The following is a 27327-nucleotide window of genomic DNA, read 5'->3' as shown; positions in this document are numbered from 1 at the left end:
AAGAACTGGGCGGTCGAGGAAGCTGACAACACGCGAAGAGCGAAGCATAATACGCACCGTCCAGAAAAATCCCCATGTGTCTGCACCTGTGCTTCGAACAGAAGTACAAACCTCCACTGGGAAAAACATCAGTACCGACACCGTACGACGTGTGTTACACAGGGCTGGTTTGCAGGGGCGTACAAGCCGAAAGAAGCCCTGGATAAGTGAGGTGAACCATAAGAAGAGGCTGGCGTTCGCCAAACAGTACGTTATGAGGCCACCAGCATTATGGAAACGCTGGTTGTTTACGGACAAGTGCAAATTATGTTTATTCAATTGCTCTGGAAAGCGACGTGTATGGAGAAACAAGAACGCCGAGCGCCAAAGTCAAAATCTGCAACCAACCGCAAAATATAGAGGAGGTTCCATAATGGTATGCGGGTGTATGTCGGCGGCTGGGTTAGCCAACTACCATATAATAGCTGAACGGATAGATAAGATGGTATATTTGAGTATATTAAAGCAACACTTAACACCCAGCGTGGCAAAATAAGGTCTTAGTTGTGGGTTACTTCTTCCAGCAAGATAATGACCCTAAGCACACTGCTCGCGTTGTTAGGGAATGGCTACTCTACAATACACCACATGTGCTGCAGACACCACCCCACTCCCCAGAATTAAACCCTATACATCATTTATGGGCAGAATTAAAATGTACACTGAGCAAGCAGCGTATTCCAAATAAAAAACTCTGAAGCAATACTTCATGGAAGAATTGGCACGAAATAGGCCCGGAAGTGACAGAAAAACTGGTGACATCTATGCCAAAACGCCTTCAAGCCGTGATTGGTTCCAAAGGGGCACACCACCGAGCTCAGTCCATCAGTGATACGGACAGTGTCGGTGAGATAACATCTAGTGCATGCCCCGAGTACGATGGGAATGATAAGGAAACGAACTGTTGTTGAACGCCAACGAATTATCCAACTCCACATACTTGTTAATTCGTGAAGAGTAATTGCTAAAAAACAGAAATACCGCGAACTACAGTCGCAAGTATCATTCAACGATAAAAGACCAGTGCAACTTAATCAATAGAGCAAGAACTGGGCGGTCGAGGAAGCTGACAACACGCGAAGAGCGAAGCATAATACGCACCGTCCAGAAAAATCCCCATGTGTCTGCACCTGTGCTTCGAACAGAAGTACAAACCTCCACTGGGAAAAACATCAGTACACGCGAAGAGCGAAGCATAATACGCACCGTCCAGAAAAATCCCCATGTGTCTGCACCTGTGCTTCGAACAGAAGTACAAACCTCCACTGGGAAAAACATCAGTACCGACACCGTACGACGTGTGTTACACAGGGCTGGTTTGCAGGGGCGTACAAGCCGGAAGAAGCCCTGGATAAGTGAGGTGAACCATAAGTAGTTTTTTTGGGATTGGATTTCGCCCCTGAAGCGGCACTGTAGGTACTGAGAGCTTTAGCAAGATGATCAATGTCATTGTCACATCGGACCAACATCGGTATGTCATCAGCGTAAACACACAATGAAAATTTATAAGTATTTACTATTTATCCTTGTAGCTGTGGTTGAAGTGTCCGAATGAATGGTTCCAGTCCTATGACAAAGAGTAGCATGGATAGTGGGCACCCCTGTCGTGCTGATCTTTCTATCGGTATCGACGTTGAAAAGTATCCGTTGACAATTACTCTGGATATAGAATTGCAATTGATCATGCGAATGTAATCAATCACTATATCAGGAATTGAAAATGCTTTAAAACTATGTATAGATATTGATGGCTAACACGGTCAAATGCTTCATCAAGATCTATATTCAATAAGCTTAGTTGTTCACTTGGCTGGGATTAGACTTTCAAATGGATATCACGTAGTGTTCACATATTTGTCAGAATGGTACGTCCGGGAACACTGCAGCACTGTTCATTTCCAATTACATCTGGCAGGACAGTCTTCAGACGACGGGATAACACTCTGGCTAATACTTTATAATCATTGCATAACAATGTAACCGGCCGAAAGTCCTCCACCTGAAGAGGTAATTTCTTTTTTGTGATGAGAACTATAATATCTTCATGTTGAGATTTGCAAAGGGCACGACGGTTCAAGATAGTGCGGATAATATCACAGAATTCCTTGCCAATAATATGCCAGTATTGTTTGTAAAATTCATAGGGACCCCGTCGATTCCTGGAGAGCGATTAGACGGAAGATTTGTTATGATAGCTTGAATTTCAGCATCAGTAATTTCCATGCTAAGCAGTTCTTTGTTTTCCGGAGTAAGTGCAGCGTCACAGGACTGAAGCAAAGTATTGACTTTGTTTATATCAATAGATTCCCTGGCGTATAACTGTTGATAGAATTAAGAAATTTCTCTCCGTATATCTTCCGGTGACGTAATCTCACTTCCATCAGGCGATGGTATTTTATGAATGTACCGGCGTTGCTGCTCTCGCTGTGCACGTGCTATGTGGTAGACACTGGTCACTTCATCGGATAGGGCCGTGTGATCCTTCAGTCTCACGTTGATTCGTGTTAGGGTCCGCTGTTGCACTTTCAACAGTTTGCATTTAATGTCCTTAATCTCATTGTAATTTTGTTCACCAGCATTATTCCTCTCCTGTAGCTGTCGGAAGACGCTGTAATATAATTCAGTTGTATCGCGTTTCTCTTGGGCCTTGTGATACGCAAAGTTTTTGAAAATTTGTCTTATCCCTGGTTTGACTAGCCGGTCCCACCATTCTGCACAATCACTATATTTACACTTCTGAAGTATCCATGTATTCCAGTGGCGCAGAAATGTGTCCGTATACTGGTCATCCTTAGTAGTGAGCAGTTCATTTTCAAGTATCCTCTCCCTATAAAATATACTTTATTTGGGTACTGTATTTGGCATACGACTGCGTGATGGTTAGTGAAGCTGACAGGTATCACCTCATAATTCCTAGGTCGAATGAGTGCTCGTGAGACATACATGCGGTCAATGCGTGACGATGAGTTGTACTGGATATAGGTATAGTGAGGAAGGGGCACATTCAGCTCATCCACAACGTCAGTCAGTTTGAAAGAGGTTAGGAGATCATGTAAGGCAGGGTTCGGCGCGTAATTTTGCCCCGTTGAATCCTCTAAACGCTGAACACAATTGAAATCCCCGGCAAGGATTGTTTTCTCCTTTATACTATGCAGGTGTGGAAGTAGATTTCTTTGAAAGAATGTCTTGCGTTGAACACGGTTTTGGTTCCGTGATGGTGCATAAATATTTATTAGAGTGGTATCATTAATATGTCCAGATATGATTCTTCCAGAATAGTGACACTGCACACCTTCGAGGTCCAGATCATGTCGGGTTAAGAACCCTGTTCCCCTATTAGCATTATCTATATTTATACACTGGTTATAATATGAGGAAATGGGTAACACCGGGAGAGCAACTTCTTGTAGGAAGGCGATGTCAACATCAGTAGCTCGGAGAAATCGTTCCAAACATTGAAACTTGAGGTTGCATTGTATAACATTAATGTTCACACTGACTACGTGGCTACCGTCTGTAGCTGAGCCATCAACAATAGGGGGAACGCCATTTTACACAAGACACTGAACCGAGGTGATAATCCGTCCTAACTTGTAAGTCAAGAAGTATCTAGCTAATATGGGGTGAGATGAAGCGGGTCTTTCTTCTTGCTACTGTTCGAGAGCTGGATATCGGCACGTGCTGCTGTCCTCGGGTCTCGGTAGGACATTGAACTATTTTGTTGTTTTTTAGTACCTACAGGTGTTTCACTTATTGATTCAGAGGCCTTATTAAGAACTGCAGCGGAAGATGAATTATTTATTTTCATTTTCTTATTGGCAATGACAGGCCGCGAGTCTTCAGCCTCGTTCGCCTCACTATCATCATTCATTTCTATTCTTTGTGTTCCTGAGGATTGTTGTGTATTTACTAGTTCTGGAAAGTGTTCGTCAGATGTTGTAAGTAAGGAAGGGGCATCCGTAGAGGCATGCTTTTTTCGCATTAATGTATGTTCGATTTCGCGAAAAGGAAACACGTTTTCACGTTAATTATTTCCTAAAATTATTCATAAACATTTTAATTTGTGAGATTTGTGAATTATTTATATGGAAGATAGATAAATAAAGATAAACAATAATCATTCATAATTTTTGTTTATGACATAAACACCCTCTTCCCCAGCCAGGGGATTTCACCATTCAAAGTTAAAATCCCCAACCCGGCCTGGAATGGAACCCGGGGCCCTCTGAACCGAAAATGATCATTCATTATTCCTTATGGAATATTGTTTAGAGCTATCTTATAGCCCTAATCAAGATTACATAACAAGTTACCCTTTCAACCTACATGGAGTACAACTCGTTGGCTGAATGATCAGCGTACTGGCCTTCGGTTCAGAGGGTCCCGGGTTCGATTCCTGGTAGGGTCGGGGATTTTAAACTTAATTGGTTAATTGCAATGGCTCGGGGGCTCTCATCTTCACAGACATGCAGGTCGCCTAATAGGCCGTCTACGAGAAAAAGACCCGCACCAGGCATCTCCGGAGGCCATATGCCATTATTATAACCTACATGGACGTAGCTTTCACCCTATATGGCCATATTATTAATGGATTTTATAGAATATTAACATCAAGGGATACTTCACTCGAAATGAGAAATCATCATTCTGTCCTCTGTTTCCCTTCACACACGTAATATTGGAATATAATTTCAAGATCGTTATTTTACATTAATTTCGCTGCATTTTCGCTTTTATCGCAAACTAAGTAAATTTTGCTTTAAACTGGCCTTGTCGCTTTAATTCGCTCTAATTCACGAAAACAAAATCGCTAATTTCTTAACCAGAATCATACGATTCGTAAAGATATCTCCAAATCCAAATATTTCTTGTCGCGCTTATCGTTAATGCGAAAATATCATGTCTCTAGACATCCGTAAGTTTTTCCTCGTCCGGTGTTGGTATACAGTATGTACCTATTCTATTCGTACGGGCTGTTTGCTTTAGTACTTCAACGCACTGCCAGAAAATAATAAACTGAAAAGGATTTTATTCACTCAACATACATTGAACAGAGCCTTCAGAAAACATATATATACTGTATCTGTCTGCAATCATGTTAACCAAACATACAGCTTCTAATAAAGAAAAGCGCGCCCATAATCTTGTATCATTCCTATTCGTACAAGCAAACTGAATACTTAAAATAAACAACAAAATAAAGGGTTCCTGGAACATGTTAGCATCTAGTGGAATGTCTCCAAGAAGTTTTAATTGCCTGACATCGTCACCGCATAGAATACACTCATTTCTTGCACATGTCGGAGCTGATTTTCTGCCATTTCTGAAGAATCACACTTTTAAGTTCCTCCTTCGTACGCGTACGTTGCCTACGGAGATTCCTCTTCAACGTAGTCCAAAGATGTTCGATGGGATTTTAATCCGGAGACTGGGAAGGTGTTCTAAGCTTCTTAGGAATGTTTCAGATCAACCATATCTTTTTAATATCAGCAGTGTGTTTTGGTTCATTATTATGCTGGAATATATACACAGGTTGAATCCCCATATTTTCGGCACTCTGCTTCACGTTTACCCTCAGGATTGCATTATAGTCCTCCTTGTTCATTATTCTGTCGATGAAATGTATGTTACGCACACCTCTGGCTGACATACAGCCCCAAATCATTACAGATCCACCACCGCATTTTACAGTTGGGAGTGTATTCGCCACATCATTGTCCGTACCAATTTTTCTCCATATTCTGTGGATGCTATCCGACCCAAGCAAGGTTTATTTTTGTCTAATCAGACCAAATAACATAATTCCAGAATTCTTTCTCCTTATTTACATGCTCATTAGTGAATGACAGTGTAAGCCGTCTGTTTTTTATACTTACACATGGCCTTTTCCGAGGGATTCTTCCATAGTACCCATGCTGATACAGGATCCAACGGATGGTGTTGCTGATCTTCTTTCCAGAGCGTTCCTCCGTGAGTTGCCTCAATACTGGTGCACTTAATTTAGAATCTGACTTTATAAGCCGAACAGCAAGCCGTTCTTTCCTTTCAGTTAAACACTTTCTCGTGGGTTTCCTTGGCGTGTTCTTACTAGTGCCTTTGTATTTAAATGTATCAACCACATATTGCACCGTAGAATGTGTTCTATTGACCAGCTGTTCAATCTTTTGTAATGAAAGTCCTTTAAGTGCCAGTTTAAGTATAGTGTTCTTGAGCTTCGTACTTAAATCTGCATTTCTACCGCTGTCCACCACAGATACACTAGGAAGGAGACTATCGCACTTGACCAGTCGAATGCCGCCACTGAGACTTTTCCGTGCATCGCAACCAAACGGTGGGCATCATCCTGTCCATGTGCACGAATACAACTGGTACACCCGTTTATCGATGCAGGCACATTAATATCAAATCTTCTTGCCTGTATGTAAATAAGTATGGTTTTCATTAACGAATTGTCATTGACAAACCATGTTTTTACCTGTAATGTACGTTTTATTTCACTTTTTCAATCGTTAATGTGAATATTCGACACTTAATAAGAAACTGAAGCCTGTACGAATAACAGAGACACATACTGTAGCTGACTTATCAGCTGTGAGCTCTGTTTCCATGTGTTCGCTTGAGGCTAGTTGGGTATCCCTAGAGGCATGATTTTTTCGCATTAACGATAAACGCGACAAAAATTATTTTGAAGCGATTTTGCGATATCTTTCCGAATCATATGTTTCTGGTTAAGAAAATATGGATATTATGTTCGCAAATTAAAGCGAATTAAAGCGATAAGGCCATTTTAAAGCGAAATTCAATCATTTCGCGATAAGTGCGATATTACAGCGAAATCTGTAGTGAATAACGAACTTGACATTTTTTTCCCAAGATTATGTATAAAAAGAAAAGGAAGAGCAAACAAAGATTCGTCAATAGGAAAGAAATATATTATCATGAATGTTCTGGAAAATCTCTTTAAGACATGGCATCAAAGAAAATGGGTTGGCTCCAGGCTTCTTGCCAAACGAAATGTTTGGAATGTTGTTCTTTTGGTGGCTGGTATTCTCACCCCAGCCTGTCTCATCACAGCATGACGTCTACAAGCAGCACAATTGACTGGTGTATTTCGGCTTCGTGGTCAGGTAAAATTAAGAAAGTGATCACAGACAGTAGCGAAGATGGGTCGCTCGACAAGGGTTACGGTGCAGAGCAGAGCTAAAGAGTTTGCGAGTGAAGGTTTGTACGTTTCGGAAAGCAATATTTTAATGTGTAAATTTTGTAATGTTCGTATCGAGTGGGAGAAAAAGTATACTGTCTCAAAATATTGTTTTAAATATAAGGAACATTCAGGACGTAAATTTAGCACTCCAACAGTGAAACGGCAGGCAACAATATACCTCTCATTAGATATGCAAAAGAAAACTAAGAGTGAAAAAAATAGAATTTAGTCACGAAAAAACAGCGATGCTACTCAAAGCCAACATCCCGCTGAAGAAGGCAGACGACCCTGCAGTCCGGAAATGGCTTAAAAAGTATGTACAGTTTATCAATTAAACCTCCACAATCAACGATCAGTGATAGTAAGACTAGGTTTTCTAAGACCTCTTTCTGATAAAGATTTTTCTTTTTTCTATTGGTTAGGATCTGGGGACCTTTCCAGAGCCAACCAACTAAGGAAACAATACGTCCCCCGTTGCTCAAACGAAGTACTAGCAAGCAGCAAACAGTCTTTGGAAGGGAAAACGAACTTGGCTCTTAGTAATTTATACATCTACTATTCATATAAATAATTCAGAACCACAATAATGGAACCTTTAAAGATTAATTTTAGAATGTATTTAAAGCGAAATTAAAGCGATACGGCAATATCTATTTCGCGAAATAACGCGACAATTAGTATCCTTCTCGCGAAATCGTTCAAAAATTAATGCGAAAAAATCATGCCTCTAGGCATCCCCAAGGTCAGCTGAAGGCTGTATGCTCTGGGGGAGTGTGTCCTGTTCGGGGTTTACGCCAGTGACTGCTCCAGAATATAGTACACTACGTGAATGTTTACTACTGGCTGCTAGTGGAACCATTCGGTTCGGACAGTTGTTACGTAAATGGGTCGTTTCGTTACATATGAGACATGTTTGTACCTGTCCATTATACGAAATATACCCGGGGTGGCCACCGAAATTTTCTTTTGAGGGAATCGGTTTCTTAATAGCCATAGTTACTGCGCGAATGCCATTATAAACAGGAAACATATAAGAAGACGACCACTGCTCTTTACGCACTTCACTGACGGTTCCATATTTACTGAACACTGATCGGAATATTTCAGAGGGAACTTCCAAGGGAACATTGAAAACATTAACCGTAGTCAAATTCAAGTCAGCTGGAGTGATCTGGACATAACACCGTTTTCCAGATTCATAGCAAAATTGTACAGGATCCTGAAAAGTTTGTAAGCATTTCTGATAAATGGAATCACTGATTACCTTAATGTACATGGCTCGCTCCTGGGCATTCAGCTGAATAGCTTCCACTTGGTCGACGGTTAACCTTATTGTGTTAGCAATCCACCAATGAATTTCCATAGGCGAAGGTCGGGGACTCCGACCATCCCACAAACAGCGTACGGTGTTTTTCCGTTGGTATGTTGACATTTCCCCGTTATTGTCTTTCGTTCACTACAGTTAAATCCAGAAGGGTTGTTCTCTTAACCTTGTATTACACTTCACTTATTACTGTCGTATGCTGTGTATACTGTTCAGACGCAAGCGGACAAGTAACACGTCCTTCCTCTACCACAGGCACAGCACTAATGCTGCTCGGCGTGCGTACTGGCGAGAGTGGCTTACGCGGTGCGAGAGCCGCGTCAACATTTTTATTTTTTATTTTCTATACGATTTGCCATCTGGAGTTCCCACTTCGGGTACTTTCATTCCTAGCCAAGCCCTGCATGTTCTATAAATTTGAGCGGAATCGGTGGTGACGAGTAGGGAATGCCCCCTTGTCAGTCCGGTGATATTTGAAGCTGCTCAAATATGTCAGCCTCGTATCGGCAGATTTACTGGCACGTAAAAGAACTCCTGCGGGAGAGTCTCCGAAAACCGTAAAAGTAGTTAGTGAGACGTAAACCCAATAACATCATAGTCTGAATATTCTGCCGTTTTTCCCCAACCTGGACAAATGGTGGATACGAACTTCCTCACGCATGTCAACTTGCTTCTATTGTACGGCCCGATGCCCTTCCTGATGCCCACTCTATATCGAAAGATGTATTCCGTATCGCGTATTTCTGAGGTGGTTGGTTGTGCGTTGTATTTTGTGTATATGAAGAGGATTGTATTGGGACAAACACGAACACCCAGTCCTCGAGCCAGAAGAATTAACCAGACGTGGCTAAAATTTCCGAACTGGCAATAATGTCGCGGGTTATAACCGTCGTTAAAACCAAAATGACTACTCCCAGAGGTAGCATGTTTTACTATCAACTGAATTCATTTCACTACTGATTACAGTTATTTACAAGTACACTCGAATTCAAGCTTTTACTTCACGCAGTTGACAAAACACACACCCTCCCAGCGCGTCGAACTTCTACTCTTCATCACACTCTCTGACAGCTCAGTGTTATTCCGAGACCTGTTCACTTCACAACTCACCACACATTTTCATAATCAAGACCGTCTTTCTCCTTTCTGACTCACGCCACAACGACCCATCGCGGACTCATGGTTGTCTCATAATTATCTCTCACTCACTCGCGACTGACTCAAGATTGATTGACTCTCCACCAGCTTCACTCTCTACGTAGGTCACAGGAAGATTCTCGCAGTTTTCACTTCCAGATCATTCCGGACGTCATTTCTATTGTTAGCCAGCTGCCAGCATCTTCTAAGAAGCTTCCTCATCACGTGTTTTACTCACCTCTGGTCCAACTCACATTATCAACGCTACATCGGCGTTGTCACTTCTCGCCGGGCCCCCGAAGGCGTGGGAGGTAAATACGTCGACAGATCGTAACTTCAGTACTAACTAGGATACGGTATTTCACCGCATGTCTTGCCCCAGAACTTTCAGGTGATACTTTTTCTATCGTAGACTGAATAAACCCCGTGATCATGTACCTTTCCACAAATAGTAACCTTGTTCCTGTACTTTTCAACATCCTGAAGGTGAATCGAACTCTCCTCTTTCCCCTTTTTCACCACGGCGAGCTAATCTCCCCTTTTTATGATCTCGTTTACAGATCTCACATTACAGTTGAGTCATTCTGGATTCCTCAATAGCACGGGTTGTCATACGGCGTTTATATACAGAAGTAGACAGATTTATGATTTAAACACTTCGTATGAAGCAAACAACAATAAAAAAAACCATTGAAAATAGGGACGCGCAGCTGTGAGCTTGCATCCGAGAAATAGTGGGTTCGAACCCCACTGTCAGCAGCCCTGAAGATGGTTTTCAGTGGTTTCCCATTTTCACACCACCTTAATTAAAGCCACGGCTACTTCCTTCCCATTCGTAGGCCTTTCCTATCCCATCGTCGTCATAAGACCTATCTGTGTCGGTGCGACGTAAAACAAATAGCAAAAAAATACTTGTTACTTCAATTGATTCAAATATTTTTGTAATTATTTAGTCCTATATTTTTATTGCAATTATTCTAACCTACTTGCGATGTTACCTCAAAATAGCCACGCAGAGTAGTTCACGTGGTAGAACCCAACTTGGCGGGGTGAGTTCGATGGTACCTATCGTCTCGGTAGATTTACTGGCACCGGAAGAAAACCATTAGGGAAAATTTCTGGCACCTCGGCGTCTCCGAAAACCGTAAAAGTAGTGTGGAACGTAAGACCAGTAGCTTTATCATTGTTTATCTGATACGGGGCTAATTTTACGTACTTTCTTCGCCATTTCTTCTGAACCATACATGTCAAGACGACAGCATATTAATATTCTCCATTATATTCCTTAAGCCTTGCTTCTGATCTATTCAAGAAATGATTTAACTATAGTTCGGTACTGGACTCCAGCCTCGTTCTGGCCAAACTCTAATGTCTTGCTAGATGTTGCAGACTTCATTTTTACTACGTTACTAGATCCTAAATGAGTTAAAATTGTTGGGAATTGTGGAGTTTCTTTTTGAAAAGAATTAACACTCGATGGAATACTATTCTCACGCGAGCATCTGCAGCTTATTCTTGTAACTTCTTTATCGGATAAGAAACCAACTATGCCCATGAGACTAGGCTTCCTTTTCAATGTCCTGCACCCTTCCATTTAAACCACATAAACATATTCCGACGGACAAAATATCCAGTGGGAACATCAGTTTTGTTCATTCTAGGAATGTAGCAATATTCCTACGTAAGCCTACCAACGCGGTGTGCGCACAAATTTCAAATAAATAAATAAATAAATAAATAAATAAATAAATAAATAAATAAATAAATAAATAAATAAATAAATAAATAAATATCTGAGAAAATTTATTCAGAAGCGAGCTATGTTGACGTTGAACTGAAATGGATGCAAGTTTAGGTTTGTATCCGTTTCATCGTTTCATGCGGTTAAATTTCTATTCCGGTCAGGTTTTTCGTTTATTTCCTTCACAAACATTTAGGAGATAAATACGTAAGAAACAAAATTATGTGACATGTACTCACCGAAGACCGTGAAGATACCTTTCGTCATTCCGACCTCATTCTTGGCAATGCAGTGGTAGAGACCATAGTCAGCAGGACCCACTCGGGAAATGTTAAGCTGCATTCGGCTCTGCACATCAACACGAAAATAAAACATACTAAAAACATAATATGGAGCATTACAATATAACAGGTTTAACACATGTTTTTATGAATGCTTGATAGTGAAATGTGGGACCAAAGTTGAATTAGCTTTGCAAGGGTATCACAAAGTGTAAGAAATATAACCTTCCAACAGAACAGATACATTCTATACATGAAGCTCTATCGTGCAGGGATCTTTTTATAGATAAAGAAAACAATCCATGAACAACTCCTCCTCCCCAATGTTCGGCGACAAACAAATAAAGTCATGCCGATGTCCCCGATTTAAGGCATTTTAAAACAATCAAAACAATTTTAATCACTATCTTTAATAATCATTCACTTAAACATATTTTGTATTTCGGACTCAAACATAACTTTATTATTAGATGATACAAACAAACTGAAGAAGTGATTCCAGCACCACTGGATCAGGACAATGTCTCGATCACATGCAGCCGAGAATAAGTTCATCTTTAATACCTCCTTGGGACGTCTTGGTCCTAGATATATACGTTGATACAATCATACATAGAATTAAACAGACTCCGTGTGCTGTGCCCACAGATGTTGCAAACAATGTTCTAAATCACGAACGCTTCGGCAAAGACGAAGCTGGCGTTTCATCTGCTCCCAAAAATATCTGATGAGTGAAAAATCATCAGGTGATCGAATAGGCCAAGGAACTATTGAAGCAAGAAGAAGATGAATGTATTTAATGGAAACCTAAGCGTTGGGTGTGAGCGAGAAAATGGCGTTTTCTTCAATTTACCGCTGTGCACTCAAAACCGTCGTATCACATCTACAACTAGTGATGAATGGCAATTATAAGTGGCAGCCAACCTCAGTGGTGTATTCAGTTAGTCGTTATACTTCTCTTCCCGGAATAGTGGTTTTTAATACCAGCTGAGCTCTAAAGGGAGGTCGAAATCGCAGATTTGCCTGTACCAAGTGTCTGGAAATCATTTTGATAGAGATAAGCCATTTTGAGGAAGCTGCCAATTGCCGCTGAATGGTCGACAAGAAAGCGATTGAAACTGTTCATATCTGTTTGACAAACAAACGATAACCCTCTTGATAATTTTCACTTTCCTCCAAGAGAAAAAGGCAAAGGGGGCATGGTTCAGTGAGGTACAGAAAGATCTGCAGGAGATTGGAATCTCTTTTGAAGATATCCAGGAACGTTATTCACTTAAGAAAACATTCCAAGAACATCAGTTTTTCCAACCAAAACCGAAGCGGAAAACTGGAAAGGCATGTACGAAAGAGCGAAAGGAGCACCACCGTATACGAATGAGGGAATACTGGACCAACATTAAAGCTCGATGGAAACAGTTGAAATGATGTGGTCCTTAGTTGGCCGAAACTAAACAAGAAATGATAATAATAATAATAATAATAATAATAATAATAATAATAATAATAATAATAATAATAATAATAATAATAATAATAATAATAATTGTACCAGGAGATACACCGCGACACCACGCATTCAAAATTAGCGCCTCAATGAACGCCTCTATCGATCAAAAGGTGAACTGATACTATATGAACTTAGAACTTCCATCAGAATATGTCACAACTGAAAATTAAAGTAATTGTGTTATGGTGAAGTTTCCTAAACTGATTGATTTTCTCCTTGCTTTGTTTTGCTATACATCAAGAACTTTGGACATTTCTCCACAGATGACACTACCATAAAACTATGATCAGGCACTCTGGTGCAAGGTGAAAGAACTTACAACTTAAAGAAGTTTAGTATTTCTAGATTTTCATAACTGAATCTATGTTCATTTATTTTTGGGTTGGCAATACTTATTTTTCTTTCCGCCAGTTTTGAATCTGGCCAATCACGAATTTGTGTAATTAATTTCAACCAACCACGCATTTCTTGTTCACTTTGAATTTTCCAAAAAATTAAGAGGGTGTGTCCTGATTAGTCCTGAATTCTCTCGAACCTTCCCTGAGGGTATATAAACTGCGGCTTTTCTGGGTACCTTGTCAATTGATCGCCGTCTTTCTAAGTGTGTGTGTTAAGGCAGGAGGCGGGGCGCCTCTTTCTTCGGCCAGCAGAACATCTACAAGGTAATGGCCACATAAATTCTATCTTTCTTGCTGTATCCGCTAATTAATCCGAGGAGAATGTCCGAATCTTTAATTATGAAACAAACTTTTCTAAAATGTAAATCATCCTTCACCGAGCTCGATAGCTGCAGTCGCTTAAGTGCGGCCAGTATCCAGTAATCGGGAGATAGTGGGTTCTAACCTCACTGTCGGCAGCCCTGAAGATGGTTTTCCGTGGTTTCCCATTTTCACACCAGGCAAATGCTGGGGCTGTACCTTAATTAAGGCCACGGCCGCTTCCTTCCCATTCCTAGGCCTTTCCTATCCTATCGTCGCCATAAGACATATCTGTGTCGGTGCGACGTAAAACCAATAGAAAGAAATCTTCTTTCGGCTAATGTAAAAAATTCATAAAGTTTTAACTGTAAACCGGGGATAGAGAGTGAGTTACCCTCTCGAGCTTCCCTTCATCTTAGTTTGAGGTGACTACGTTTTCGTAACTGTTTTCTTCCTGTAATGTGTTAAAGTGATTTCCATGCGAGCCACCTCAGTAGTTTGGGAATAGCCCCTGTATCATCGGCGGAGAGCCCTGTAGGATTTTTTATTTCATTGTCTTGGAGCGCAGTGTTCGCCTCCATTCAGTTTGTGTTCGGGCCGTTTTATTTAACCTGTTCTTTTTTTGCAAAGACCCAGTAGTTCGGGTACGAGATACCCCTGTGTAAAATATTTCAATTTGTAAATAGTGCCTTAAGAGGCCAGAGATTGTCAGATTTTCATGTAATGTTGCCTTAAATAGGCTGGAAGAAACTGAGAGCCTGTAAGCTCTTTTCAAAGTTTTGTAATAGTGAAGGCTGTCTCTGGAAGGCTAGATATTGTAATTTTGGGGAGCAAGAGCTCTGGAATTAGGGGTTTTCTGCCGTTACGTAAATTATACCACTTCAAATTGATAATTTGTAACCTAGGGGCCTGAAGCCCAGAATTGTTAGGGTTCTGAATCTTGAATTTTCAAAATTTTGAAATTGTCATTGTATCTGTAACCTCATGTTGTTCACTCAGTGAAAAGATGGTTAAGTTTGCGATTTAAAGAGAAATATAACCTTTGTTAAAGTTTTAAATTCAATTTTGATATCGTAAATAGACCCATTCACCCCAGCACCTTCTTTAACCTCTTTCTGCTCCACGGGTAATCCCGTAATAATAATAATAATAATAATAATAATAATAATAATAATAATAATAACTATTATTATTATTATTTCATTTGCAGTCCGTGTATGGCAGAACCGTTGAGGAGGGTAGTTCGCGCCTCTTACGTATAGGGAACTGAGTGTTTACATGGTGGAGGAGAGTGTTGTATATGTGTGGTGAATGACGTGCAGGGATGTTGGGGGCAGCACACAAACCGAGTCTCCGAACAAAGGGGAATTCATTTTTAACATTAAATTCCCTCGGCGCCGCTGGGCCAAGGTGTTGACCACTTAGTCATGGAATCGTATAGTTAACATTATAATGTTCTAGTTTGTGTTTTTTGCTGCCCATAATAACAGACATGATTTCTTTCTTCCGTATGAACCGAGACAAATTTTGCCAAAACGCAACATTTCATGAATACCTTACTGCGTTTCCTCAGAACCCAGATTTCGGTGCAAATATCCTAACATGAACTGTTTCTTCATATAATGGTCATTGTAAGCTATCTGGTGACGAACGTGGATATAATTTCACCAACTGAGCTACAGTTAAAATTTAATTCAAATTTGGCGGCATTATTAAAACAGTCGTAGTTTACTGCTGAGGAAGCTGAGCAAGGTCTTCACGAAATTATAAGTTAAGCTGCAGTTCTTACGGCACAAAATAAATTGGTTAGCATGTCTTTTTTTGCAAGCTGCTTTACGTCGCACCGACACAGATAGCTCTTATGGCGACAATGGGATAGGAATAAGCTAGGAGTGAGAAGGAATCATCCGTGGCCTTACTTAATATACAGCATCAGCATTTGCCTGGTGTGAAAATGGGAAACCACGGAAAACCATCTTCAGGGCTGCCGACAGTGGGGTTCGAACCCACTATCTCCCGAATACTGGATACTGGCCGCACTTAAGCGGCTGCAGCTCTCGAGCTCGGTGATTAGATGTCTACCCAATTGACTAGTGTCATAGAAAAACCAATCCGTTCCAAAAAATTAAAGTATTATTTTAACTTCTGAATAGCAAGGGGTGCTTGATCATTAGGTGATATGATAATTTAAGAAATAGCCAGAAAACATAGGAAACGGGCCATCTATTTGGAATATCTGTGTTACTAAAAAATCGGTCAGCTCCCTTTTTCTCGGATATTATCTATCTCTCCTTGAAGCAGAACAAAAATAAAATAAATAGTGAATTGTTCTCTAAAATTACATATTCTTCTCCGCGTAATCCATATCCATCGTTCTAAAATTGATTCAAATACTTCGTCTGGCCATCGATGGGGTGTAATAACAATAATCACTTTCAAAAATGTACTGAGTGTTACAATGCGATTGTTATTACATGAGTTGAACAATATATTCCTGTACACGATTTAATTGTATGCAAAAAGGTATTGAAATAGGAATACTGTAATTCTAAAACTGGTTAAGTCCGCCCACATCATTGCAAAATAGGTCAACCCTTAACATTTTATGTCAAATCATCGTAACTACTTCACCATACTTTTTGTCAATCTCGTCAGAACTACTATCAAAACACTTCTCAGTGCCGAAAAAATATAATTCTGGACGTACGCAATAGGTTTCTTGCATTTTCCTTGATTTCCATTGGAATGGATTTGGCTATGATACTACTAAGTTATATCATATTCATAATCATAACAATCGATTAATATTATTACTATTACTATTATTACGTTGCTTTCAATATTTTGTTAGATAGTTGATACACTGGCCATACAGAGAAGTGTAACAAGGGACAGTAATTAAAGTTACACAAGAGGACTCGAAGTTGACGCGAAATTGGAAGGTGAATATCAGTAGTGTGGACGTAATTCAAGAGTGTTATTTAACTCCAATTAGTACTGTGCTGTCAATTGAGTGTTAGTGATGTGCTCACTACTCCCATAGATATCCATTGTACAAAAGAGTGATGCCACACAAGTATTACAAGTGGCAATATAGACCGAAGTCAAGCAAGCCATGAACCGTAACGAGACACTCACCCCGTTTGTCTACCTCATATTGGACCCGGTGAGTGTACAACACAAAGGAACCATTACGCTCAACACGAGTGTAATCGAAGATGTCAATAGTGCACTTGAAAGGAGAGAAAATTCCATAAGCACAGGAATTTGTGGAAACTACCGAGGAGATTATTGATGTTAAGTGAATAATTTTCGTTAATTTTCTTGTACACCTCTATTTTTGCAGACAGCTTAACCACCTACTGTCATGTGCTTTGCGCTCATTTTTACTTATATTACCTTCCCTACTTTGATTGCATTTGAAAATACAACCTTGGACATGTAATATAGCATTGTTCCTAAGAACAGAATCCCGGCTAAGTCTGATGCCATTTAGAAGTAGTTAAAGGCGAGAAACTGGTGTTTCTACATTTAATGGTCCACTATAATAATAATAATAATAATAATAATAATAATAATAATAATAATAATAATAATAATAATAATAATAATAATAATAATTTCTTGTGGCTGTTCTTAACCTGGTGCAGCCCTTGTAAGGCAGATCCTTCATTCCTACCGTGTACTGGAAAGTGGGTGTTATTGTGGTCTAGGATAGTGTTGATCGTGCTTTGTGACTTGCAGGGATGTTGGGGACAGTACAACCTCCTACTCCCCGAGCCAGGGAAATAACCATTTAAGGTTGAAATCTCCGAACCGGCCGGGAATCGAAACCGCTGCCCTTTGAACCGAAGAAGGTTTTGCTGACCTTTCAGCCAAGAAGCCGAGTGGCCCACTGAGAAAAGTATACCTTTCAAAACAAATTTCCGGGATTACAGCGTCCCTTACGTGTGATAGCAGTCGAAGGATTTTTTTTAAAACTTGAAACGTTCTTCTTACATATTATTATTATTATTATTATTATTATTATTATTATTATTATTATTATTGTTGAATACAGTATATAACAATATATTTAGTAGAAGGATTACCACTATTATTTTCTGGACACAATTCTAATAACTTAATTGTTGGGATTCTGCAGACCATTATAGCTTTGCATGATATGTGAACTCCAACGAATCCAAAACTTGTTAAATTATCAACAGTATAATAAAAGTAGCAGATATATCGTTATGCACGTTATTCCTTAAAACACTTCTATTGCATTGTTCATATAGGATACGTCCGGAAGAGTTAGCCCTGTGATGTAGGATTAGCGTGCCTGCCTCAATTTCAGGCTGCGTGGTATAAACAAAATACGAACTCTGTCATGGAAGCGAAGCATTTCCACTGAGGATGTCGTCAAGTTGTCTATGTGACATTTCAGTACTGCACCCATAAGCGAATGTGTGTAATTAATGCATATATTAAATGTTCAATTTTCGCATATGAGAATACAGCAGTAGGCTGGGAAAAGATTGCAGTCTAACAAAGCAACTGCTAGGCGCCGTTCAGACTGGAAAATAAATCCACAGAATACGTTTTAAGGCACGGACAGGATGTAGCTAGCCTGAGTGGTACGTTCAATTAGGTTTTATGATGCCGACGGGAAGTGAAAACTTTCTATCCAGTTCCCACGTGAATCCGCACGATTGGAATGCACTTGACCCAGAAGAGTGAGTGAGACACGAATAATACCCATCATACCTTAGCAGAAAATGGAAGAACCCAGACTACCAAGAGCGCGAACGTCTCAGCCAATCACAAAATTGCAAATTTTAATGGCTTGTCATAGCGGGAATCTACAGTTAGTATTTCGCGATCTGGTGACCGAAGTAGCTGTAAAATATTGTGTCCTGACTTCCAAGTAATATTTAAGGATTTGTCAGTGCAAATGTGTGATTAATCAGTCGCTAAATAAGAAATTTTCAACTTTACATGGAAGAGTGGAATCGCCCAGGAAGTGAACCGTCATGGCGGGAAGACGTCATACTCTGACAGAAAATAGAGCCACTGACGCGCGCCGTCGTAGGAATTAACCTGTGATCGTTTCTCATAACGCAATGTAACACATAAGTCGGACCGAAATTAGGAAGATTTTGAACACATTTTCTAAAATTCTAACCTACGGACACATGATAAATCGGTCCCAGGTGCAGAATTATTACGCCACATCCCTTCCACAGAACTATTTTCGAAGTGGGGAGAGGACTGTTTACAAAAGCAAAGACTCCAGGGTGGAGAACCTCAGTCTCAACCGCAGTCTCAGTCTCAGTCTTGTAGAAGATCAGTAGTCTTGTGGTAAACTTCAATCTCGTCGGAATTCTCAGTCTTGTGAAAATTCGCAGTCTTGTAAGAATCTTCATTGACTTATACAATAGTTGACATCCGAGTGAGTAATGTATTCATTTGTGAGAGCATTATCTTAGCAGAAATGAACACTTTGACAAACTTTTATTCAACTTTAGGTTATGCAGATATAATCAGGCAATTAAATTGACAAATGACAATGGTAGTTATATTCTCAACACTTGCCATGAATGAACTTAAGGTGCTAGGACCGAGGTGAACTTTGAATCTCGTCGTAACGCGTAGCTGCATCACATTTTTCCTATTTCACGTGTAGCTTGTATATTTCGTGGAAAAGTCATACGTTGGAGAACGATTATTATAAAATTCTCCACATCATTGGGAACATTACATGTAATTTTTCCACACTCTCATAGAACTATTATTGCAAGTGAGATATTTGGGAGCAGAATTAGTCCAGCCAGTTACAGGGAGAAAACTTTGTTTTCATAATTTGAATGCTGCCGCAGTTAGACCTTGAGTCCAGTGTCATGGTCAGAGAAGGTGAATAACCAATAATCCTTTACACAAACAATCTGAGAGGGGTGAGAGAGGCAACAGCAGGCAGGTAGCGGAGTACAAACTTTCGACTTCACGTCAGGTGTTCAATGCAGTGTCATTGAATATTCTTCGCAGGAGTGTTAAAATGCGAGTGTTAATATAAATATGGACGTGTGCAACGATATTTGAAAATGCATCAAGTTTGCGTGTGTGACCTATTGGATAACATCAGCCTGAAGATGAGATACTAATTCAACATGACGGGGTCCGGAGGATGATCTGACCTGCCTCCAGCACAAAGAAGGTAAATGAGCAAAATGTAATCTGTAAACAAGTAAGACTATGAACAGTCGATGATCAAAAATGTTGTTTAGAATTTTAGATAGGACTGTAAATAATTCACGGATCGGATAGTAATTATAAAATTAGGATAATAATAATAATAATAATAATAATAATAATAATAATAATTATAGATAAGTGTTAGCGTGTGTTACTTGCGCAGTTTTCTTTTAATGTAAGTCATTTTGACATGTGAGAATCCTATTTTACTAAGAAATTTACATACGTTGTAGTGCAGATTTTTAAAGTGATGATAATAATAATAGTTGTGGTAATGAGCGGTATATTTGTTGACACTTTGATTTTGTGGATGCTGCCATGTTTGTTTAAATGTTGATTTTGCTATTAGCACATTAGGTTTGTTATTTCATGTTCTGTAATCATTATTCAGATGACTGTTTCCGGTAGCTCTCATGATTTGTATTTCGCGACGATGGTTGATACGCGAAGATTTAATTTCTTTATGTAACTTGGTTACACAGTTCGATAGCCGTGTTTTTTGAGAGGCAGCCTCGTTATTTCAGTTATTTAATTACTGACAGGAAGCCACTGGTAAGTTAGCTCTGATATTTCATAAGATGTGAAACGGTGGATGATCAAAGTAACGAGCCAAGTAATAGTAATATCCCTGATGTTCTGTGTTGAGAAATGGAAAATGTGATATTTGGACCATGTCATTAATTAATAGTGTTGTATAAAGGATGCGTGAACGACACAGTTATTCGCCCGCCGGATACGAGCGAGGCCGTATTATGAGTTACTACGTCGAGAATATTGATGAATAAAATAGAATTGAGAGATGAATTATTTAACCGAGAGTGTTAAATATATGACGACATGTGTTATGATTGTAGGCGGAAAGCCTGTAATGCTTCAAATAGTTTCCAGGGAAAATAAAGGCTCGGAAAATAGGCAATCGAGAGCCCGAGATAAGTTGTGAACAGAGCGACTGATCAATGCATGTTTTGACAGTCAAGTCTAATCATTGATGACATGTAATGCGAATAATTATTGTCCGTAAAGATTGAATAAGGTCATGTCCAGACATTTTAGTCTGAGGTTAGAAGATTGCTATCAAATTCACGTATTTTGCTACTTGGATCAGGGTAACATTTTATTCTTCTTCATTGCGCATATTTATGTTTTTACATTTTATTTGGCAGCGATTTTTGGGATCTAGATTTTTATTAGGATATCACTTCTTTGTATATTTTGTCACCGTCTTATTTTAAATCTGATACGTGAATTGTGTTTGATTTAATGTCTGTAAATAGAATAGAATAGGCGTAGCCAGATTATTTTAATTTCAGTATTTCTTAGGAGCAGTGTTTCTCCATTAACATGTTCGTTTATGTAAATAAGATTTCAAGTGTTAGGGTAAGAGATCATCGATTAGTTCATAGTCAAAAATATAGTAGTGGGATGCTCATATAAAAGGCAGTCAGTAATCACCAAGTCTTTAAAATCCACTACATTTCAGTTAGGAAAATGAAGCGATTTTTAATAAGCAGTTGTATCACAAGTGCCGTAAATGAATGACATAAATTTAGATGGGATCTGCCTCCATCTAGAGTTGGTACCACACAAATGTGCGTGCACAATGAAAAAGCAGACAGCGGCAAACTAGGTAAAAATCAATGATGTAAAGGGATCGCTTTCATTTAAGATGTAAACTTGAGGCACTTGGCCTAATTAATTTGAGTAAATTTAAGAGTCCAGGCTATCACAGTCCAGTAAATAAGGTTTAACAAATTAAATGAGTGGTGGTAGCACTCAGGTGTTCAGTTCAGTAAAAATTTCCTTGTTTTCAGCCACAAGCAGTTTAAACAGGTGGCAAAGATTATATAACAGAAAAGTACAATGTTTATGGTTGTTTTCCTTTTCTCTCTTTTCGTCATTATTACACATGGTCAGTCTATTTTGTGATTATTTTAGAGTGGGGTGCTTCCCAAATGAATTTAAACATGAGTTAAATATTTGACAGACACCTTAACGTCAATGTCAATTGGATGGATTATTAAATCAATTAATTAATTACTGAATTTATTGTGAGATGACATTTTCAAGGTATTATAATCAGTCATTCAAATGAGACTATATTTCTGACCAGTGTTTACATGTGGTCACCCCATCGTCATGGAGACAATGGTTCGATGTAATTCAGAACACTAAAATTTAATCGACATTCAGTCGAGATTTATTAAGACAGATAATTAATTTACTGTGTACCGGGAGGTACACCTCCACTCCGCTAATTTAAAATGTGCGCCAGTTGAAACTCCTCTGCTGGAGGAAGTCTGAACTTTATCTACACTATTAATTCTTTACCTTCTCAGAAGATGTCACCACGTGGAAAAGTTTGAGTTTTTGAACTGTGTCATTTTTGATGTGTTTTTGTTTCACTTGTAGTTAGAAGTGTGAACTTTCTCTTCTAGAGGACACTACTGAAGATCAACAACGGTGCACTCTAGTGCGAAGTGAAAGAACTGTTTTTTGGAGAAAATTTAATTTCAAGAGTTTGTTCTTTGTTAAATTTCTTTCAGTCATTGTTTAAGTTGGCAATATTCACCCCTTCTTTCCCCTTGTGTTGAACCTAACCAATCCCGAATTTCTTAAATTAATTTCTATCCAATCAGATGTATCTTCCCCCAACTTGAATATGTTGCTGTGTCCTACCCAATAAAGTGATTGTGGGCGGGTGTTTTCATTCCCCTAACGCCTAGAAACTTCCGCGAGAGGATTTAAACTGCTGATTTTAGGGTCTCCGGGCCACTTCTGTTCCATCTTTCAGTGTATAAAGTACATAGCAGGAGGCGGGAAGCGCCTCTTTCCTCGGCAGCGGTCATCAATAAGGTAATGGCCGATTAATAAATTCTTTCTTTGCTAGCTCAGCAGTTTAACTCTCGGGGCGGGTGCGAAGCGTTCCACCATGTAACCTTTTCCTAAAATGTAACAATCTTTCTTCTATTCTCTTTTAAGCTACCTTCTGGGATAGAGAGTGCTAACCCTCTCGAGCTCCCACTCTTATTGTTTTGAGGTGAACTTATTTTCTCAACCTATTCTTCGTTAATGTAAAACAAATTGCTCTTTTCTAAAGTCACCTCGGTAGTATGGGATTAGCCCTTGCATTAGTGGCCTAGAGCCAGATTAGGTTTTTTTAAAAACAAGTGTATTAGGAGTGCAGATTGCCTCCTCTCAAATTGTTATTTTAGAGGTCATGTAATTGCCCCTTCTCATTTAATAGACCTCAGTAGGTTGGGTATTGTACCCCTGTGTCTATGTCCAGTGAGGACAACTTGAAGGTGGAGTTTGGTGTGGCCTGGGAGAGGCTTAAATTTTGAGAGCGAGTGGCTCTTTTGAAAATTAAGTGTTGTATGCCTCGTGGAGGCTTTTCTGTGTAATTTGGAGCAAGGGCTCCTAGGTATGAATGGGGTTTTCTGCCCCTCTGTTAAAACTCGTGTTTGGGGTAAAACTGAGCTGATTGCCCAAGCTGTGTAAAATCAGGGCGCGAAGCCCAATTCCTGTAAATATTGTAACTACCCTTTTTGACTTGCTACTTTGTACCTGCCATGCTTGTTATTTCTTGTTTTTGAAAAGAAAATATAACCTTGTTAAATTTTAAATTAATTTTGCTTTCGTAGCTGGAGACCTATTCACACCCGCACCTTCTTTCACCTCTACCTACCACGGAAAAACTCCGTAACAAGTGGTAGCAGAGCGTGGTTGAATGGGTCTCAATTTAGCCCCATTTGACGGTTAGACATTGTTTAGATCCGAACTCTAACCATTTTCTCAGTTGCTGGAATTTTTTTTTTGACTTTTCAAAATTGTTCGGTCATCATGCCCGGCCCTCGCGATGTTCTCCTTCTTAACTACTTGCGCAAGGAGGAGTTGATCTATGAATTAACTATCAGAAATGTGCAATCTGGAGGCACGGTTGCAATAGACACTAACAAGCTTAGAGAGTCCCTTGATTTGCCCATTTCCATCCCCAATTTGGGAGAGAAAGAAATTGACGACTCTCTTTCCACGGTCACGGAGAATATTACTGGGCTAGCTTCTGTAGTTAGTTTTTTTGATGAAAATGATCCGTCTCCTAATCAAATTAAGCGTGTGCAAGGCAGGCTATATCATTTTTCGAATAGGGTTAACGATCTGTTGTCTCTAAAACTGAATGACGTTCAGAGGAAGGAAGCTAGTACGCTCCTGGAAAATATTTCCGAATGATCTAGTAAGGTCACTCAATTGTTAACTGGGGAAGTTCCTCCCAAATCTGATCAACCCACCATAGTAAATGCAGGTAGTGAGGAAGCGCCTCCCAAGGGAGAAGTTAATCGAATAACCGTTGCTGCTCAAACTATCCCTGCCCCATTGGACAACGAATCTGAACGTCGTGCATCATTGAGTAACATCCGTTCTGAATTAACTTCCTTACCATTGAAACCTTTACCTACTATGTCACCCGGGTTTAGCAGCTTGCCTCATCCATTGGCAATGTTGCTCAGAGGTATCTCTAAGTTTTCCGTTAATACCACCAGTGATGTAATTTCTTTTTTAAGATTTCTAGTTGAATTTCAGGATCATGTCCTTGTGTTTTCTCTTTCTCCATGTCACATTTTGCAAATTATCTATCCGTATGCTATTGGTATTCTCTCAGATAAAATCGTAAGAGCCATTGCCGAGCAATCATCTATTGAGGATTTCCATGCCCACTTGCTAGCTAACTTCATCCCTGCTAGGGCCAGGTCCTCCCTTATTCAGAAGTACTATTATCGTGTACAGCGCTTGGATGAAAATTTGGCTGATTTCATACAGGACATTAAGTTTTATACTAGAGTGTTTGCCCTTCATTTTCCTGAAGATCAGATTGTACAGGCTATTGTAGAGGGAATTTCACCTCCCTATAGGTCATATTTGTGTTTCGCGGCGTGCCCGCAAACTTTCTCGGAACTTGAAGCATTGGCCGTCTCAGCGGAAGGAGTTAGATACGCCGATTCTTTGCGTGTCGCGAAAGAACCCCCGCCTTCCATTAGTAATACTCGGCCTCCACCTCGCCGATCAGTCACCCCTCGTAAATGTTATGCTTGCGGGTCGCCTGACCATCTGCGCAATAAGTGTCCTCTGATCAAGTCTAGTAGGGCAAATAATGGAGCGGGTTCATCACAAGGCTGCTTTAAATGTGGGGCTTTCTCACATATCGCAAAGAATTGTCCCAATTCGAATAGCACCCCCTCCTGCTCAACTTCTGGTGTAACTTCCAACAACAATCAAAAGTGACTAGTGGCTGCGGCTGAGTCAACTAATTCTGCTTCCCAAGGCTCAGCCCCTGGCAAAAAGGTCGAGAATTCAGGGAACGATAAGTCTTCGAATACATCTTTTGAATGCCCCAAAGAGTGTCTTAGGATTGCGGCGGATACCCCCGCACCTGTTCCTTTTCTTAAGATTGAGTTAAATAACGAGCCTATAACAGCTCTCTTAGATTCAGGCAGTGTTTGTTCGATTATTTCGGCTGAATGGTATTCTAAATTGAAAGCTGTTTGTAAACTACCTGACTATGTCCCTTCTCCTGTTCAATACGTTTCGGCTAATTCATCTCCATTAGAAATTCTAGGTTCCTTACTGGTCAAGATTCGTATTTTTAAATTCACATGGAAAGTTAAATTGTTTGTGGCCAAGCACTTGTCTTGCCCCATTATATTGGGAGCGGACTTTATTTCTCACACTGGTCTTGTGCTCGATCTTCACAGTAGGTCTTGCACTTACAAATTTGCCTCTAATTGTAATATCCCTCTATTAAAGTGTAATTCTGCATCATGTTCTTCTATTTCGCCTACCCAGGATGAGATGTTGTTAGACCTTAGGCATTTACCTGAGGAGCAGGCTGATAGTATTCGCAAATTGTGTCATTCGTTTCCCGAGGTGTTCTCTGATACTCTTGGTGTTACTGACCTTATTGAATACAAAATTGAGGTCACGGATTCGATTCCTGTCCGTTTTCCACCTTATAGGCTATCTCCACCTAAAATGAAGGCTCTAAAAGAAATCATCGATCAGATGTTGAAGGACGGTATTATTAGGCCCTCTAAGTCAGCGTATTCTTCGCCTATTTTTTTAGTCCCGAAACCCCAAGGGGGCTTCAGGCCTGTCATTGATTACAGGGCTCTCAATCGGAAGGTGGTGTTACAATCTGTGCCCCTTTCCGACCTTCATTCTTGTTTTTCATGGTTTCGTAAGGCCAAGTTCTTTACTATTTTGGACTTGAATCAGGCCTATAATCAAATTCCCCTTGCCGAAGAGTCTAAGCATCTTACAGCGTTTGCCACGGACTGGAATTTATACGAATACAACCGCGTGCCTTTCGGGCTCCCCACGGGAGCAGCTGTACTCACTAGGCTACTAGATAGGGTCTTCTCCGACATCAAATTTGAGTACTTATATCACTACTTGGATGATGTCGTCGTATTTTCAGAGACTTTTGAAGAACATCTAGATCATCTGCGAGAAGTTCTCGATCGCCTTCGTAAGGCTGGGTTAACTGTTAAGTTGTCCAAGGTTGCCTTTGCTAAGCCCTCTATGTCATTCCTAGGGCATATTGTGTCACCCGATGGTGTAGCAGTCGATCATTCTAGAACACAGGCCATCCGTGATTTTAAACCTCCCAAGGACATTAAAGGTATCGCCAGGTTCATTGGTATGGTGAATTTCTTCAGAAAGTTCATTCCTAACTTTGCTAATAGAGCGGCGCCCTTAAACCTTCTTCGTAGGAAAGGCATCAAATTCGAGTGGGGACCTTCTCAACAAGCCGCTTTTGAAGATCTGAAATTAGCTCTCTGTAATGCCCCTGTCCTTGCTATGCCTGATTTCTCAAAGAAATTCATCGTCCAAACGGACGCGTCATCGTCAGCTGTAGCTGCAGTCCTTCTTCAAGAGACTGAACTAGGGAGGCGACCCATCGCCTATGCATCTAGGACTCTATCGGCTCAAGAAGCCAAGTATTCCATCTATGAGCTCGAAGGGTTGGCAGTCTTATTTGCCTTAGAAAAATTCCGTCTCTATCTGGAACATGTCAAATTCGACCTGGAGACAGATAATCAAGCTTTAAGCTGGGTCTTAGGTAGGCCGCGTCGTACTGGTCGTATAGCCCGCTGGGCTATTCGTATTT

At 40.1% G+C, this 27327-nt stretch overlaps 1 protein-coding gene across 1 annotated transcript in view; it reads right to left on the bottom strand.

Moving 5' to 3' along the window:
• The window catches only part of LOC136863509 (uncharacterized), a 931909-nt gene that overhangs the window by 351824 nt on the left and 552758 nt on the right, over positions 1-27327 (bottom strand). Inside the window, exon 9 of the mRNA XM_068225974.1 lies at positions 11685-11793. Coding sequence (XP_068082075.1) covers positions 11685-11793 — 109 coding nt within the window. The remainder of the gene's footprint in view (positions 1-11684; positions 11794-27327) is intronic.

The sequence above is a fragment of the Anabrus simplex genome, chromosome 2 (genome assembly GCF_040414725.1).
Source record: "Anabrus simplex isolate iqAnaSimp1 chromosome 2, ASM4041472v1, whole genome shotgun sequence".
NCBI classification, from domain to species: Eukaryota; Metazoa; Arthropoda; class Insecta; order Orthoptera; family Tettigoniidae; genus Anabrus; species Anabrus simplex.
Note: the sequence above shows the minus strand (reverse complement) of the source record. Positions and strands in the feature narration are given on the sequence as shown.